The sequence below is a fragment of the Cyclospora cayetanensis genome, unplaced genomic scaffold, assembly GCF_002999335.1.
Source record: "Cyclospora cayetanensis isolate NF1_C8 unplaced genomic scaffold, CcayRef3 CcayRef3_contig_133, whole genome shotgun sequence".
Taxonomy (NCBI): Eukaryota; Apicomplexa; class Conoidasida; order Eucoccidiorida; family Eimeriidae; genus Cyclospora; species Cyclospora cayetanensis.
In genome coordinates, this window is record NW_020312074.1 from 28083 (window position 1) to 42877 (window position 14795).

At 51.4% G+C, this 14795-nt stretch overlaps 1 protein-coding gene across 1 annotated transcript; it reads left to right on the plus strand.

The window, feature by feature from the left end:
• Window positions 1-6596: 6596 nt before the first annotated feature.
• LOC34622829 (26S proteasome non-ATPase regulatory subunit 2) lies at window positions 6597-14623 on the plus strand. Its single transcript, XM_026336545.1, has 15 exons — window positions 6597-6623; window positions 6751-6822; window positions 7063-7132; window positions 7247-7401; window positions 7689-7769; window positions 8042-8954; window positions 9420-9575; window positions 9951-10141; window positions 10402-10534; window positions 11120-11637; window positions 12873-13050; window positions 13217-13296; window positions 13430-13581; window positions 13861-14246; window positions 14544-14623. Exons 1-15 carry the CDS (start codon window positions 6597-6599, stop codon window positions 14621-14623), a joined length of 3192 nt encoding a protein of 1063 aa, XP_026192330.1.
• Window positions 14624-14795: the final 172 nt, after the last annotated feature.

Genomic DNA, 14795 nt, shown 5'->3' on the forward strand with positions numbered 1-14795 from the left:
ACAACACTGATATACGCTTATGCAACGAACATCTAGTACTGCTGCTGAATGCATTAAAATACCTGCTGGTCCGGCTACAAAACGTCTGGATGCGACTAATTCCCTGCATTGAACGACAGCCGGACGCTCTACACCGAGAGCTTACAAAAACCTTGATTTAGTTGGATGCCATCTCTTCCCAAACATGTGCTTGGCTTCAACCAATTCATTGATAGTTTGATTGTATTTGAGAACACCTAGGTCATCAGCCAATGTGAACCCATTACTCCCACGCTTGGTGAAAGGGTGGAACGATGTATCGAAGCACTCGGCAAGGAGACATCAATACCAGACTCAGTGCGAGCCGAATAGAATGTTATTGAGTGGTTTCCAAGATATCTCCCTCCCTCCCCTGCCTGAACCCATCAGATTCACGACTTCCGGGAAGAAGGACGGCTACGTTGCGCAACGCTGCACCCCGTCAGCACTTCGATAAATCGCACCTAGTGGCACATAGCCCTCTAGACCACATGCACGTAAACATTGCGCCTTTTTGTATCCAACTATCAGCACTGCGATTAATAATGAATGCGAAGAGAGAGGCTAGTTAATTCCTCACGAATTATTAGTGGAAAATAAATGGTGTAGTACAACGTGCTTTATTTAGTGTAGCTTGTCCTTGTTCGCTTTGTGGCCCTCTCCGTTGTAAACACATGCCCTCAAGTTCCGTCGCTGTATATTGAGGTGGTTCGCATCCGAAAAGCGCCAGAGCTCTTGCCGTGTAGCTACTTCTCAGAATTTCAGAGACGCAAAAACAGTGCAAATGAGGCTACCTGTGTGCATCAACCACCAAAGTGGAATAGTCAGGAAGAAAGACACTCGCAAAGCCAACGAAGAATGCATGACCAGACCAACAGGTCCGGGAATACCCGATGGCTCTTGCTCGTAGGAGCGCCGAAAGTTGTGAGCTTCCCGCTACGAAAAAACAGAGGACATGTGAAATAAAATCGAACGAAGCAAAGTACAAACTACTCAAACAGTGCCTTCGAGCCTCGGAGAGCAGCCACCGCATGCAAAGAGGTCCGGATTCATGCAGTGTATTCTATTCCAAAACCCCAGAAAGGCTTAAGAGGAAACGCAGAGAGAACATACCTGAGAGTACCTGCGCATTTATCTGAGTATGTAGAGAACACACAGTGATAACCGGCAACTTTGCAAGCAGTACCCACACAGGAAGGTGGCTATTAGGCAGAGCATGCGCTGACAAAGACAACTACCGGGTAGAATGAGAAAACTGGGAATACAGCCTTTGTCGAATAGCACTTATCAGAGCCACAAATTGTCCCGCAAGCAATGAAGCCCCTACCCCTCCCCCGTCAACCACTAAGGTTGACTTTTCCCAGCCCTGTTCACTAGAAACTGCCATTGCGTGCGTCTTCCGAGTTTATTCGTCCTGGAATACAGCAGTTTGATGGCTCCCTGTGACACCTCCACCGCCAAACAGGTCACTTGCCTGCGCTGCAGAGACCATCGGTAGTCAGAGGGTTGTGCAGCTTCTCGAGGAAGTCAAGATTGAGGGCTGCCCAACTATTATGGAAACCATGGAGTACGAAAAAAGCAATAGCTTATAAGGAAATGGCACACAGTTCTAGCCGCATAGCCGCAATCTCTTTCGCGTGATGTCCTGATACACCTTGTAAAGCCTGCACACTCACCATGACCACACTTCCAGCCTCGAAACACACAACCGACCACCGCTTATCCTAATTCCGTTCTTGATTCTTCTTCGGTCTTCCGCGTACAGTTGGGTGGACCGACCCACTGTTTTCTCAATTTCCTTGGTGCGAAGGGTGGTTGCGGGCCCCATACTAGTTCAAGCCCGGATCGAAGGTTGTTTCTCAGTATAGGTCGGGGATATGGGATAGCAACAGGTAGACAAATATACTAGCGTATCATGGGCACACGAAGGATAAGGACTAAACTCGAGCAGGCTAACTGGTGGCTTTTAGCACAGAGTAGCGAATCATGCAGAAGGGTATGGCCGATGAGCTCTCTCTGCCCAAGTTCTTCAAGGTGCTTCTTGGTGGTAATCGTATGTTAATGTGCTGGCGGATCACACAGGCAGGCCCGAACGCGCTGACAGTCGTTCTATCCTGAATCACAATAATAATTCTGAGGGAGGGGCCGTTAAGGTTGTCGACACGAGTTGAAATTAAGTGTGCGACTTCCTGAGCCATGACAGAGCTCGAGCAAAGAGTGACGTAGGCATATTTGCTAAGCCTGTCGACAGTAACGTAGATGCTATCCTGACGCTTAACCCCCAGCATTCGGGCGAAACGGTCCATAGGCGCAAAGTTTCAATTCCTTTCAAAAGGAAAATGCCTTTCAAGATGCCGGGGTTGGGAGAATTGCATGGCGTCAGCTGCTGAGGATCTGTGCCACCGGACGCATTCCACGGCACCAGAAACGGTAAGAGCGCTTTCACACGGGTTTCAGACCTACCATGACTCAAATTAACAGGATCACGTGCTTTGTATAGACCGGAAAAAGAAGAGGAAGTCGAAATGTACAATTGACGGGAACTCGGCCTTGTTTTACTCCGCAATAGGCCATCCTTCACTTGACATTGCTCCACCTATTGGACATTCAGAAATTTGGCCGTTGTACCTGATACATGGGTGTCTGTGGACCATCACAGTCAAGAACGGTGACGCTACGCAATAATGAATTACTGGCGTATCGCAAGAGCTGATCGGTCCCCATGTTGGTGATCCCTGAAAAGGGTTCACTGCAAAGTTGTACTACAAGGGGCGACCAAGCTAGTGAACAACCCTAGAGTTCAAAGATATCCTCAAAGCTCTCTCTAAGGTTTAAAAATGACTGATTGTTGGTTTTAGGACAGTAGGATGATACGGCTTTGAGCACTTACTTCACACCCTATAACGCCACATGGACCTCCTTTTCTCAAACTGAACAGCTCTGCTCGATTACGGTGAGAAGATGGAAACAAAAGCAGTAGTTTAGTGCTTTGGAAGACCCGTACCGTGCTAGGAGAGAAGCTTACCCCCCGCTACATCAAAGTAGTGACTGTTAGGGAGGTAACGCTCAAAATCCAGCAACGTAAGTACTGGTGGGGCTGTAAGGTGGCCGAATAGCGTCCTTGCTGCATTATCAGCCTCCGATATTTAGGCTCTTACCTGCGGCTTCTTAAGTAGACCGGTCAATTAGCCTCGGTTCAAGCAAAGTCGGGAATCAAAATTCAGTAGTACTGTGCACGTCCTGAGGACCTCCCGCCGTCTTTGCAGAGCCGAATCTGGCCTAGTCCATACAGCCAAAGCTTGAGAACCCACAACAACAATTGTGTATATGAACGCGAAGCACATGAATGCCTTCACATGACACTGCTTCTCCCTCAACAGCTGAGGCTCACCCCGTAGGTGCTGTAAACTTGCTCTCGAACGCTTTGGTTGGAGGAGACGACGCCGTCTTTGTAGACAGCCATCCATCCCCTCTTTAGAAATTCATAGAATTACCGTCAAGCGTGACAATGAAAATCAGCTGTAGTATTAGCAAGTCCAAAATGGCATGGATGCGTGCTCGAGCTTGCGAGTACAACTGTGGCCTGCCGTTTTGTGCCTGCCCTCACGGCGAATAAGGATTTATAAAGCAGTTGCTTGGACGTCATTTGTCGAATAGACTATGCACGTGTGTGATTTGTCGAAATTCGCCAGTGTGAGGAATTGGAAGCGTTTGCTTCACAGTGCTCTTGTTCAGTGGGAGCTAATGCATATGTACTATTTCCCATCCCTTCTAGGCAACAACACCCGGTAATGCCCCCAAATCACTGGTCTACTCCTGTGCTTCTTCATTTCCGAGGAAAATCATCCACGTGCCGCTTAATGTCCTCTTCATACTGTGGGGGCATTTGATGCCGCGGAACATACCATGCGACACGCCAACGGTTGGCGCAGTATGGTGGGCTGGACGACTAGCAAACGGCCAGCCAAATGTGTAAGGTGTAGTGCCCTCGTCCACCGGTTGCCAAAATTCGCAATCACTCAAAGATTCCATCAGCCGCTGGAATATGTACCCGATCCTTCATTACTCATAGGAAGAAAAACGAGAGCTTAGTGAGCCATGTCTACAAAAAGGAGAATTATTTAAGTGGTCACTATTTTATGCAGATAAAAACGCTTACTCGCAAAGATTGATACGGCGCAAGCCTTCCTACAAGCCCCGACTGAACGAATTCTGACGAGATCTGTCTAACAGCATGCTTCGGAGGAATTGGGAAAGCTAGTTGAGGGGGCTGTACCAACAAATTGTCATGTCGAGATATCTTGAGTTGTGGTCCTGAATAGCCACAGCCTAGACAAAATGCTGCGCCATCATTGGATTATCACAAGTCCACTCAAAGTGTCACTGCAGGCGATTTCAGGACGTACAGCGGATCAGCTATTAAACAAGCGGCCGGTGGGCCTTCCGCAAAATGATGGACTGCATAAGATATTAAAAAAGAAACAGCGCAATCTTTGTGTGTGCCCCCAAGAAGGAGCGCAATGGGGAAGTATAACCTATGCACGTGAAGGCTGTGTCAACCGGCCCTAGCCTGCACTAAAGTCAGCTAGAAAAGCTAGCAAGAGGGAGCCCCTGATCCTAAGCAGTTCCAGACAGCCCCCCGACAACGTATCTGCCGGTATTGTGCGCGGTATATCCATATATTATGGAACTCCGAGTACATGAAAATCCATAGCGCTCAAATTAGCGGACTTGGTCTGGCGAAGGCAGGCTGTTTGGCGAGCAGATAGAACGCATCAGGGAAACGGGAAGCCTTCACATAGGCTATGGCTCAGCGAAGGGGGCGAGAGAGGAGCTACAACTGGGGACCCACCACAGGTCAATTATGCGCTGATACAGGCTCACATTAATGGTGAAGGATTATTAGCGTCATTTGACCCTGGATGTCAAGTGGATCGCTGGAATTATCATTAAAATTCTGCCACGCTTGTTTTGAGGCAGAGGTAAGCTTCTACATGCGGAGACCATAGATTCAGGTTTTCACATTGAAGGATGCTCGTTTGGGAAAGTGCTTAATGATTTTCTATCAGGAATCGCCTCAAGTTCAATGCGAAGTGCCTTATTCGTGTAGACACACTGTGGCGTGTTCCCGATACATGCGCTCTGCGATCTGGCCGTTTGTACAGAGCCTCATGAGGCAAATGAACGAAATAGGACGCATCCTGCAGCCTCGTGTAAGAGCTAACCTACTTCCACAGTAGTATGAGGTCGTCTCGACCCCATTCTGCATGCTCATTTTGATCCCACTAGGCGCCAACTAGTCAAGTGATATATGCTTGCGTGTAACATAGCCACCCATAATTACAGATTCAAGCAGCTACGCCCTTGCATATTTAGAGCTCTGTAGCTCAATAATTGCGGACGCAGCACAAAAAGCAAAGTGTACAGTGTAAAAGTCACAGTGTGCCTGGTCAGTTAGGTTCAGTGTGCAAGAGGGACGACAGTGCCTAAGGTGTAGCTGTGTTGTGCAGCGGAGTTGGCTCGAACTAAGAGATCGCAAAGTTGAGAAAGAACTCTCACGGCAGTCTTCCGTTAAGTACAGAAATTGTAAAACGGGTGTTCATAAGAGTCTGCGGGACTAGGCGAACCCTTCTATTTTTGTGTTTGAGCGACGAATGTCTACGAAGGCCCACTCAAGTGTTTAGAGTGAATGCCAAAGCTTCGGAGGCGTGTGTAGGACGCCCATCGTCTCAAGTTCACAAAAACACGAACAACTGTTGTTTGTTACCGGCGCTCAAGGCGATGTTTGGCTAATACAGAAGGACGTTCATCATAGCGTTCCCATGTGGGGCTGGAGGGAGTCGGCAGCACTGGTCGAGGGCTGTGTGTTGGTCTGGCTGGCCAGGCGACGTCGGCGTAGCACGCTGGACGATAGCGGAATTTAGTCATTCAGAAATTATTGATGCTGCGAGTTTTCCAGGTATTGGGCTACCCAGAGTTACGGCAGTAACTGAGGCTCAGGCAACGCAGCCCAGCCACATCCCCTGTTTTACAGCTTCCCAAGTTCCCGCCTGCGAGTGCTCTGCTCCCTCCTTTCACTGCCTGGGGGAGCAACGGCCACGACAGCTGCAGCACTCACGCTACATCTGCGGATCACCGACAAGCTCTGCCCTTCTCGCTGGCTGCCGCATGCACTTCAGACGGCACTCCAGCCGAGACCTCGAGAACAGCCCGTGTAGTGGAGAAGGAAAGGCGTAAAAGTGGCTCCCTGTAAGGCTTGGGCTATCAGTAGGAGGGGGGAAGGACGGACTTGCTGTCTGTGGTCCCCTATCAACGCATGCAACACAGCGCAGGTGCTGCGCTTCGAGCGTCCATCGGCAGCACGCGTCAGCACCCTCCCACCCATGCAAATATCTCTCCAAATCTTGAAACCGGCTGCGTAGGCGACAGTCGCCGCAAGTCTTTGCAGTTATCGTGTGGTGTGTCCGCCTCCCCCCGGTGCTCCTCAGATCTTCGAGGCCCCTCCTGTGTTGCGTCATTGAACGTGCGGCAAGGAGCCGATTTGATTCTTACGGCGTGAGCGGCCTGACGTTCTGAAAATGGCTGGTGAAAGCTATGACAGAGAGGTGAGTTTCTCCTTGTGACGCTTCGTCGAGCGCGCTTCTTCTCTGGGATTTGGTTCGATATGTGTTCCTGAGTTTCTCCTTTCTCTGAAGATTCTAGCCACTGCAACTTCGCTATCTCACGCCTCAGGCCGTCAAGGTGGCGGTCCCGTCGAAGGATCCAAAGAAAAACATAAAGAAAAGCAAGAGTGGCGATGAGATGGTGCGTCGGATGCCCTTTCTTCTCCCGTTCTGTCTCACCCGCAGTGTGTAGTTCCAGTGTCTCTGCGTTGACGCTTTGGCCATTACTTTGCTTTCCTGGTGACGACCAGCTTTTGATAAGCACTTGTTTGCTCATTGATGTCGGCTGAATGAATAAGACCATGCTTCGGGGTCGTCACTTATGGTGCTCTTGGTATTTGCGCTGTTCACACGTCCTGGTGCTGTTGCGAATTGTGAGCAGACGGAAGATGACAAGAAGATTCGAGACAACATCGATCTTTTGGTTGAGAGAACTTGCGACAGCGATCTTGGTGCGTTGGCGCGCTTCTGTATTCCTTGGTATACGAGGGGGAAGGCTTGAGGCCTCTTGCTCCAGTCAGGTGTATCGGAGACTGCCTTCTGCACCACCTGTGTGGAACGTTCAGGGATCGTCGCTCTCGCGTTGGAGACGCTTTCCAGGGAGCTGAAAGCTGCCACTTCCTCTATGACCAGCGTTCCCAAGCCGCTCAAGTTCTTAAGGCCCCATGTAGATGGACTCGTCGATCGCTACAAGGAGCTTCCAGCAGGAACAGATCTTAAGGTGCTGCCTGAAGTCAGGCAGAGCGTAGCTTGGCGTTGCCTACGCTCCGCTACCTTCGCATCGGGGCCGAGAGGCAGACTAAGAAAGCTGCGCTTTCCTGGGAAAAATCTGCAGTCCTACTTAGCTTGCAGCACAAAGCTGCATTTCGAGCCGCCGTATGCATACGGCGGCTCGAAATCGCTGCCTGCTCGCGATTTGTGGTTTGTAGAACGATCTGAACCATTGTGTATGTCCCCGCGAGGGACTGAATGATTATGCTCTGAGAGACTTCGTTGTGCTTCCTGCAGCGAGACTTTGCAATGGTGCTCTCGGTGATTTGCACAACGTGCGGGGATGCCCGGCGCTTGTCTCTGCACTTTTGTCTGGAGGTTCGTGATGAGATGGAAAACTGATAAGGCTACAGCGCTGGCAGCATCTGACGTAGAGATGCATGCGCATGCGCATGCATCTCTACGTCAGATGCTGCTTTCCTTCTGCTGGCCACCCACGCTAGCGAGCGAGGGAGGCCTTAAGTGCAGCATGCATCATCAAACGTTCCGCATGTCGTTTTTCTGCGGCTTCGCCTTCGAAGGCTGCGCGGCGGGAAAGCGATCCGAGGCGTGTTGCTAGGGATGGCTGCCTGGGTGTTTGTACTGTGCAGGCAGAGTGCAAGGACGTGACATCTTGGGGGTATGAGTTTCTCCGGAACCTCTCGGGGCAGATCGCCAGCGCCTTCGCGGAGCTGCAGCAGCAGGATGCCTCGCCAGCTGCCCAGCAGCAAGAGGAAGTGGCTGCTGATGGCGCTAGGGGCAAAGAAGCGCCTGCCGTTGAGGAGGATCGCGACGCAGTTGCACCCCAGACGTCCAACAGAGATGCAAAGGCACTGGAAACTCCGAAGCCTACCGCAGGCCTTGCCTCTATAGAGGTGACGCTTCCGACGACAGAGCAGCTGCTGCAGCTGGTGGAGGAGATCGTGCCTTACTACATGCAGCACAATGCTGAGGTTGACGCGATTGATTTGTTGACGGAAGTGGAAAGGCCGCAGTCTCTCTTGTCCCTCCTAGACGCAAACAATTATCAGCGCGTTGTTGCCTATCTCCTGAGTCTGTCGAACTACGCGGCTAGTGCCGAGGAGTCTCTGAAGGTGCAGATGGTCGCCTTCGACGCCCTGATGCAGCAGCAGCAGCATTTCGACGCCATGCGTGTGGCGCTGCGGCTGGGAGATCGTGGGCTTGTTGACAAGGTCCTTGCGGATTGCAAGGATCCGCTGATGCGACAGCAGCTGGCGTTGCTGTTGTGCCGGCAGCGCGTCGATGTAGAGTTCGAGGACGAAAAGCTGCAACGTCTGGCGAGTGGCAGCAAAACTTCTCCCTTCTTCCGAATCCTAGCCAAAGAACTCGACGTGCTCGAACCAAAAGAGCCCGAAGATGTTTTCAAGAGGCATCTAGAGGATCCCCATGGTCGTCGTGCACGCCTTGCTGGCCTTGAAAGCGCTCAGCAGAATCTCGCTTCTTCCTTTGTGAACGCCTTCGTCAACTGCGGCTTTGGGACGGACAAATTGATGACGGCGGATGGTAAGCCGGCCTTCCACACACATGTGCATGTATCTACGTATATACCTATATATGTATATGTATGTGTACAAGTACGACACGCACAGATGCAGACCGTTTGCTCTGATTTTCGCCCCTTCCATGCATGCGACGGGGCCGCACAATCAAAGCGCTCGACTGGAGGATCCGAGACACCCGAGGGGCCTCTTGTTGCTGCGGATCGCACGTGTGGCGATTCCAGAGAGAGCAAGCCTGTTCAGCGCCGAGGCGTCTACGTTTGAACGGATGCTGAGGGGTCGTCTGCCTGCTCCTTTTGCCCCCGGAATCGTGCTATGACAAACGCAGGAGCACTCTCGAGCAGACGCCCACGTAGATGGAATTTGTGTGTGTCACCATGCGTGGACTGCTATCTTCCGTGCTTCTTGCATTCAGAAACTGCGAGCGTCTAAGGTGGGGCATGGCCGTTCAGTGGTGCTTTTTATGCAGGAAACAGCTGGCTGTATAAGAACAAGGATCGAGGACTGCTCTCGACCACCGCTTCCTTGGGTGCCCTTAGCCTATGGAACGTCGACGAAGCGCTACAGCATCTCGACAAGCATCAATACAGCAACGACGCCAACGTCAAAGCAGGCGCACTTCTTGGTGCGAAGCATATAGAAATACACACAGTCATACATGCCCACCCCGCCCTTCTTCAGAACCCTGAGAAATAACACGCAGCACGCCTCCCGAGGTCGCAGCTCCCTTCTTTGCTTGATATCTGTCCATCGAAAGAGCCAACTATCTAGCTAGGGAACTAAACGTGGCTGTACACGTTGGCGAGCGAATTGGACCCCTTAATGGCCTGTATGCGGGGTTACGTTCTCGAAGAGTGAATGTCTGTCTCCTCTGTCTGCAATCGGCGAGGCTTGCGGTTTGCATTTGAGTGGACCGTAGATGCCGACGTTTTGCGCGAGCTTCACTTGCGGCTGCACTCGGCGAGTAGCGCGTGGTATCCCGGGGTGATGCGTTTTTCAGGATTTGGAGTCTCCAGCTGCAATGTTCGGCACGAGTGCGACGCCGCACTGGCGCTGCTAAAGGACCAGCTTGAGGCAACTGAAATGACAGCGGATACGCCTCTATTCAAAGCCGCGGCTGCCATCGGCCTAGGGTGCGCGTATGCGGGGAGCTGCCGAGAGGACGTTCTGGAGCTCTTGACGCTTGTAATCGTGAGTGCTCCCTGTTTCTCCCCTAAAACTTTCAGTACTGGGGGCTTTGGCAGACGCACCCATCGGCCGCGCTAGTTGACGGCGGGATGTATTTTTGTAGCTGCTGCAGCAGAGGCAGGACTGGTCTGGAAGCTTTACTGCTTTCGAGTCAGTCAGTGCTGCAAAGAGGCGGGGATTTGCCAAGGCTGGGCTGGTTGTAATTTTTCCGTGTTTTCCATGTTGGCTGGCGCCTTTTTGTGCGCTGCGCATGCGCGCTACAGCTGGATGGCTCCCTGCCTCTGGAGTGTTCGTCCTTTGCGTCGCTCTCCTTGGGTCTGTGTTTCGTGGGGAGTGCTTCGGCGGATGCAGCCGAGGCGATCCTCACGGCTCTCATGGATCGTTGCTCTGCAGCAAGTGAGGCTTGGGGGCACTTGGCGGCCTTTTCGAGGGCAGTTTGCGTCCTTTCGTATAATGCTGGAGAGGCTGTGAAAATCCCCTTCGGGAGTAGGGGACCACGCTTGTCTGGGGGTTGCATCACGTGCATGCTGCTGCCAGGCAGGCATGCACCGAATGGCATTTTCTGCTTGCTGGCATGGAGACGAGGCGCTCTTTGCAGCTAGCTGGGTGCAGGAGGTCGCTTTTTGCAGCTAGCTGGATGCAAGGGGTCGCTCTCTGCAGCTAGCTAAGTGCAAGGGGTCGCTCTTTGCAGCTAGCTAAGTGCAAGAGGTCGCTCTCTGCAGCTAGCTAAGTGCCAGGGGTCGCTTTTTGCAGCTAGCTGGGTGCAGGAGGTCGCCTTTTGCAGCTAGCTGGGTGCAAGAGGTCGCTCTCTGCAGCTAGCTAAGTGCAAGAGGTCGCTTTTTGCAGCTAGCTGGGTGCAGGAGGTCGCTCTCTGCAGCTAGCTAAGTGCCAGGGGTCGCTTTTTGCAGCTAGCTGGGTGCAGGAGGTCGCTCTTTGCAGAAAGGTGAGAAAGCCTTTTTGTCCTGCGGGTGCGCATCGCAGAAGCAATGGATTCTCCCTTAGGCCATTTTCTATCGGTGGGGTTGGGGCTCGTGTTTCTTGGCACGCGCGATGCAGCGGAGGGGGTGCTGTGTGCGGTCGCTGCGCTGCCGCATGCGGCGTTCTCTGCGGCTGCGACTCGCATCATTGAGGGGCTTGCATGCGCGGGCAGCGGAGACGTCTTGAAGGTGCAGCGGATGCTTGGCGTGTGCGCCGAGTCTCGACCTGAGGGTTACTGGAAGCAGAAGCAAAAGGAACTTAACAGCGAGCAGCAGGAGGAGGAAGCGGCTGTAGAGGACGGCCCTTCTTCAGGCAGTGCCACTGCGTCCACAAGAAATCGAGGCGTTGCCGGCAGCTCATCGAGCGGCTCCTCCTCGGGAGCAACCAACACGGCGAGCACCATGACGCTCGATGACGACGATGACCACGTGGAAGACATTGATCAAGCTGCTGCGGTCTTGAATATTGCGCTTATTGCATTTGCGGAGGAGACAGGGGCCGAGATGGCACTGAGACTCTATGTACGTCGCACCCACGCGCTCTGCAGTTCTGAAAGTCGGCGTTCTCGTGCAACTTGCTCGCCGCTGGCTCTCCCGAAACGCCGTGTCGTCGGCTTGCCCCAATAAAAGTCCTGCATAACAAGAGGCGTGCTGTGTATGTGTGTATGTGTATATATGTGTATATATGTGTGTATGTGTGTATGTATGTATGTATGTATGGATGTACGTGTGTATGTGTGTATGTACGGGTGTATGTGTGTATGTACGTGTATATGTGTATGTGGGTATGTATGTACATGTATATGTGTGTATGTGTGTATGTATGTATGTATGTATGGATGTACGTGTGTATAAGTATGTACGGGTGTATGTGTGTATGTACGTGTATATGTGTATGTGTGTATGTGTATGTGTGTATGTACGTATGTATGGATGTACGTGTGTATAAGTATGTACGGGTGTATGTGTGTATGTACGTGTATATGTGTATGTGTGTATAAGTATGTACATGTATATGTGTGTATGTGTGTATAAGTATGTATGTACGTGTGTATAAGTATGTACAGGTGTATGTGTGTATGTACATGCATATGTGTGTATGTGTGTATGTGTATATGTGTATATGTGTGTATGTACGTGTATGTATGTATGGATGTACGTGTGTATAAGTATGTACAGGTGTATGTGTGTATGTACATGTATATGTGTATGTGTATATGTGTATATGTGTGTATGTACGTATGTACGTATGTACGTGTGTATAAGTATGTACGGGTGTATGTGTGTATGTACGTGTATATGTGTATGTGGGTATGTATGTACATGTATATGTGTATATGTGTGTATGTACGTATGTATGGATGTACGGGTGTATAAGTATGTACAGGTGTATGTGTGTATGTACGTGTATATGTGTATGTGGGTATGTATGTACATGTATATGTGTGTATGTGTGTATAAGTATGTACATGTATATGTGTGTATGTGTGTGTGTATATGTGTATGTACGTACATGTATATGTGTGTCTGTATGCATGTATGTACATGTGTATGTGTATGTGTGTATGTGCACGAATATGTGTATGCACATGTACATGTGTATGTACATGTATGTGTGTGTGCACATGTATAGGTGGGTATGTGTGTGTACATGTACGTACATGTATATGTGTGTCTGTATGCACGTACGTACATGTGTATGTGCAATGTACATACGTATATCTTTGTATATGTGCGTATTCGAGTTGACTCTGCAGGACCACATTCTTCAGTATGCCGATGTACATATGAAACGCGCCGTACCCCTGGCTGTAGCGCTGCAGCACCCAAGCAACCCTAAGCCCCAACTCATTGACCTCATGAGCAAACTCTCCCACGACGCTGATCCGGATACCGCTCTCAATGCGATTTTTGCGATGGGAATCCTTGGTGCTGGTAGGTATCTGCTGCAGGCTGGGTTATACCGCCCTTTGCGAGGCGCAGCAGGAGATAGCCAACTGCTGGGCTGCTTGAAAAAACACAGCTTGCCCCCCTGTGTGGCTTTTTGACGCATGCTGAATGGCGCTTGTTCATGTAAATACTCTGTGGCTTGGCTTTCTAGGAACTAACCATTCGCGCATCGCTTCGCTCCTCCGTCAGCTTGCCTCTTACTATGGAAAGGACCCCAGTGCGCTGTTCGTGGTACGCCTACACACACTCCATGAAAGGCAGAGGCAAAGCCTGCTGCTCCTAGGGTTGCCGGTTTGACCACTTGGCTGGGTGCCTGAGACTCTGCACTGCTGCACTGCTGTACTGTTGCACTGCTGCACCGCAGGTTCGCCTTTCACAAGGCTTGCTCTACTTGGGGAAGGGCCTGCTGCACATCGGCACGTTGCACTCAGACCGCCAGGTCGTCTGCCGTGTTGCTCTGGGGGCGTTGGCGATTATTTCGTACTCAGCTCTCCTGATGCGCCATACTATCCTCGGGTGAGCGCAGCCTGTGTTGTGCATACATTCTCATCGAGCGACGCATGAGGCTGCACCGTGCACCGCAGTCTACAGTCACACACTACAGTCAAAGAGCATCCTGAAGGAAGCGGAGGAGCACCTCTTGACGTAGTGCTCACGGGCATAAGTGCTGGGCGTGTTTGCTTATCACAAAGGGTGCTGTTGGGCTGCGGTCTATCCAGGAGGCTTCCACGCAGAGCCTGGGGTTCTTGTTAGCTTGGTTGGTTTGCGATGCACTGCTGATGCTTGTTGTCTCAGAAAATTCCACTTTATACTCTATTACTTGTTCCCCGCGGTACAACCTCGGTGGCTGGTAACTGTTGCTGAGCGAGTTGAGGGGGTGACAGTGGAGGAAGAAAGCGACGTTAGGGACAAGACTAAAGAAGAAGCTACAGTGCAGAACGATGCGGAAGTAGCAGGTGCTGATGCTGCCATGGAGACAGACGAGGCCCCACGTGAGAAGGCTCCCGTTCTCGAGAGTGATGAAGACCTCAAGATGCTTTCCATCCCTGTCCGCGTGGGAGAGGCCGTTGATGTCGTAGCGCAGGTTGGCAGACAACCGAAGACGATCACTGGTTTCCAGACGCACACGTCGCCGGTTCTGCTCAACTTCAGTGAACGCGCCGAGTTGGCGACTGATGAGTGTAAGTCCACTAGAAAGGCCCTTCAAAGTCTCGTGCAGTCCCTTGCCTGCCGAACAATCCCTGCTGCTACATGGCAGAGCCCTAGTCACGTGACTAGCTAGCCTTTGCTTTTTCGACTGCGTCTGCGGCTCCAGTTTTACATCGGAGGTTGGAGTCTGGGACGGGGGCGCCTAAGGCTGTAAAATGTCTGTGTGTGTGTGTGTGTGTGTGTGTGTGTGTGTGTGTGTGTGTGTGTGTGTGTGTGTGTGTGTGTGTGTGTGTGTGTGTGTCTATGTGTCTATGTGTCTTATGTGACAGATTTGCCAGTTGGCCGTGTCCTAGAAGGCATCGTCTTGCTCCGTAAGAACCCAGAATACCAGCCGCCAAAGGCCCCGTAACTTGCAGCAAGTAATTCCCTCAGCTTTTGGCCGTCCTTTGCTGGCACCTAGGCGAGCAGATACTTTCTGCTTCTGCCTCCTACCACTTTCATATGTCCTTCCACTAGCAGATGCGCCACCCTGAGAGCTGTGTCGTTGCATCATATGCTGCGAAACATCCACGCATTAGTTA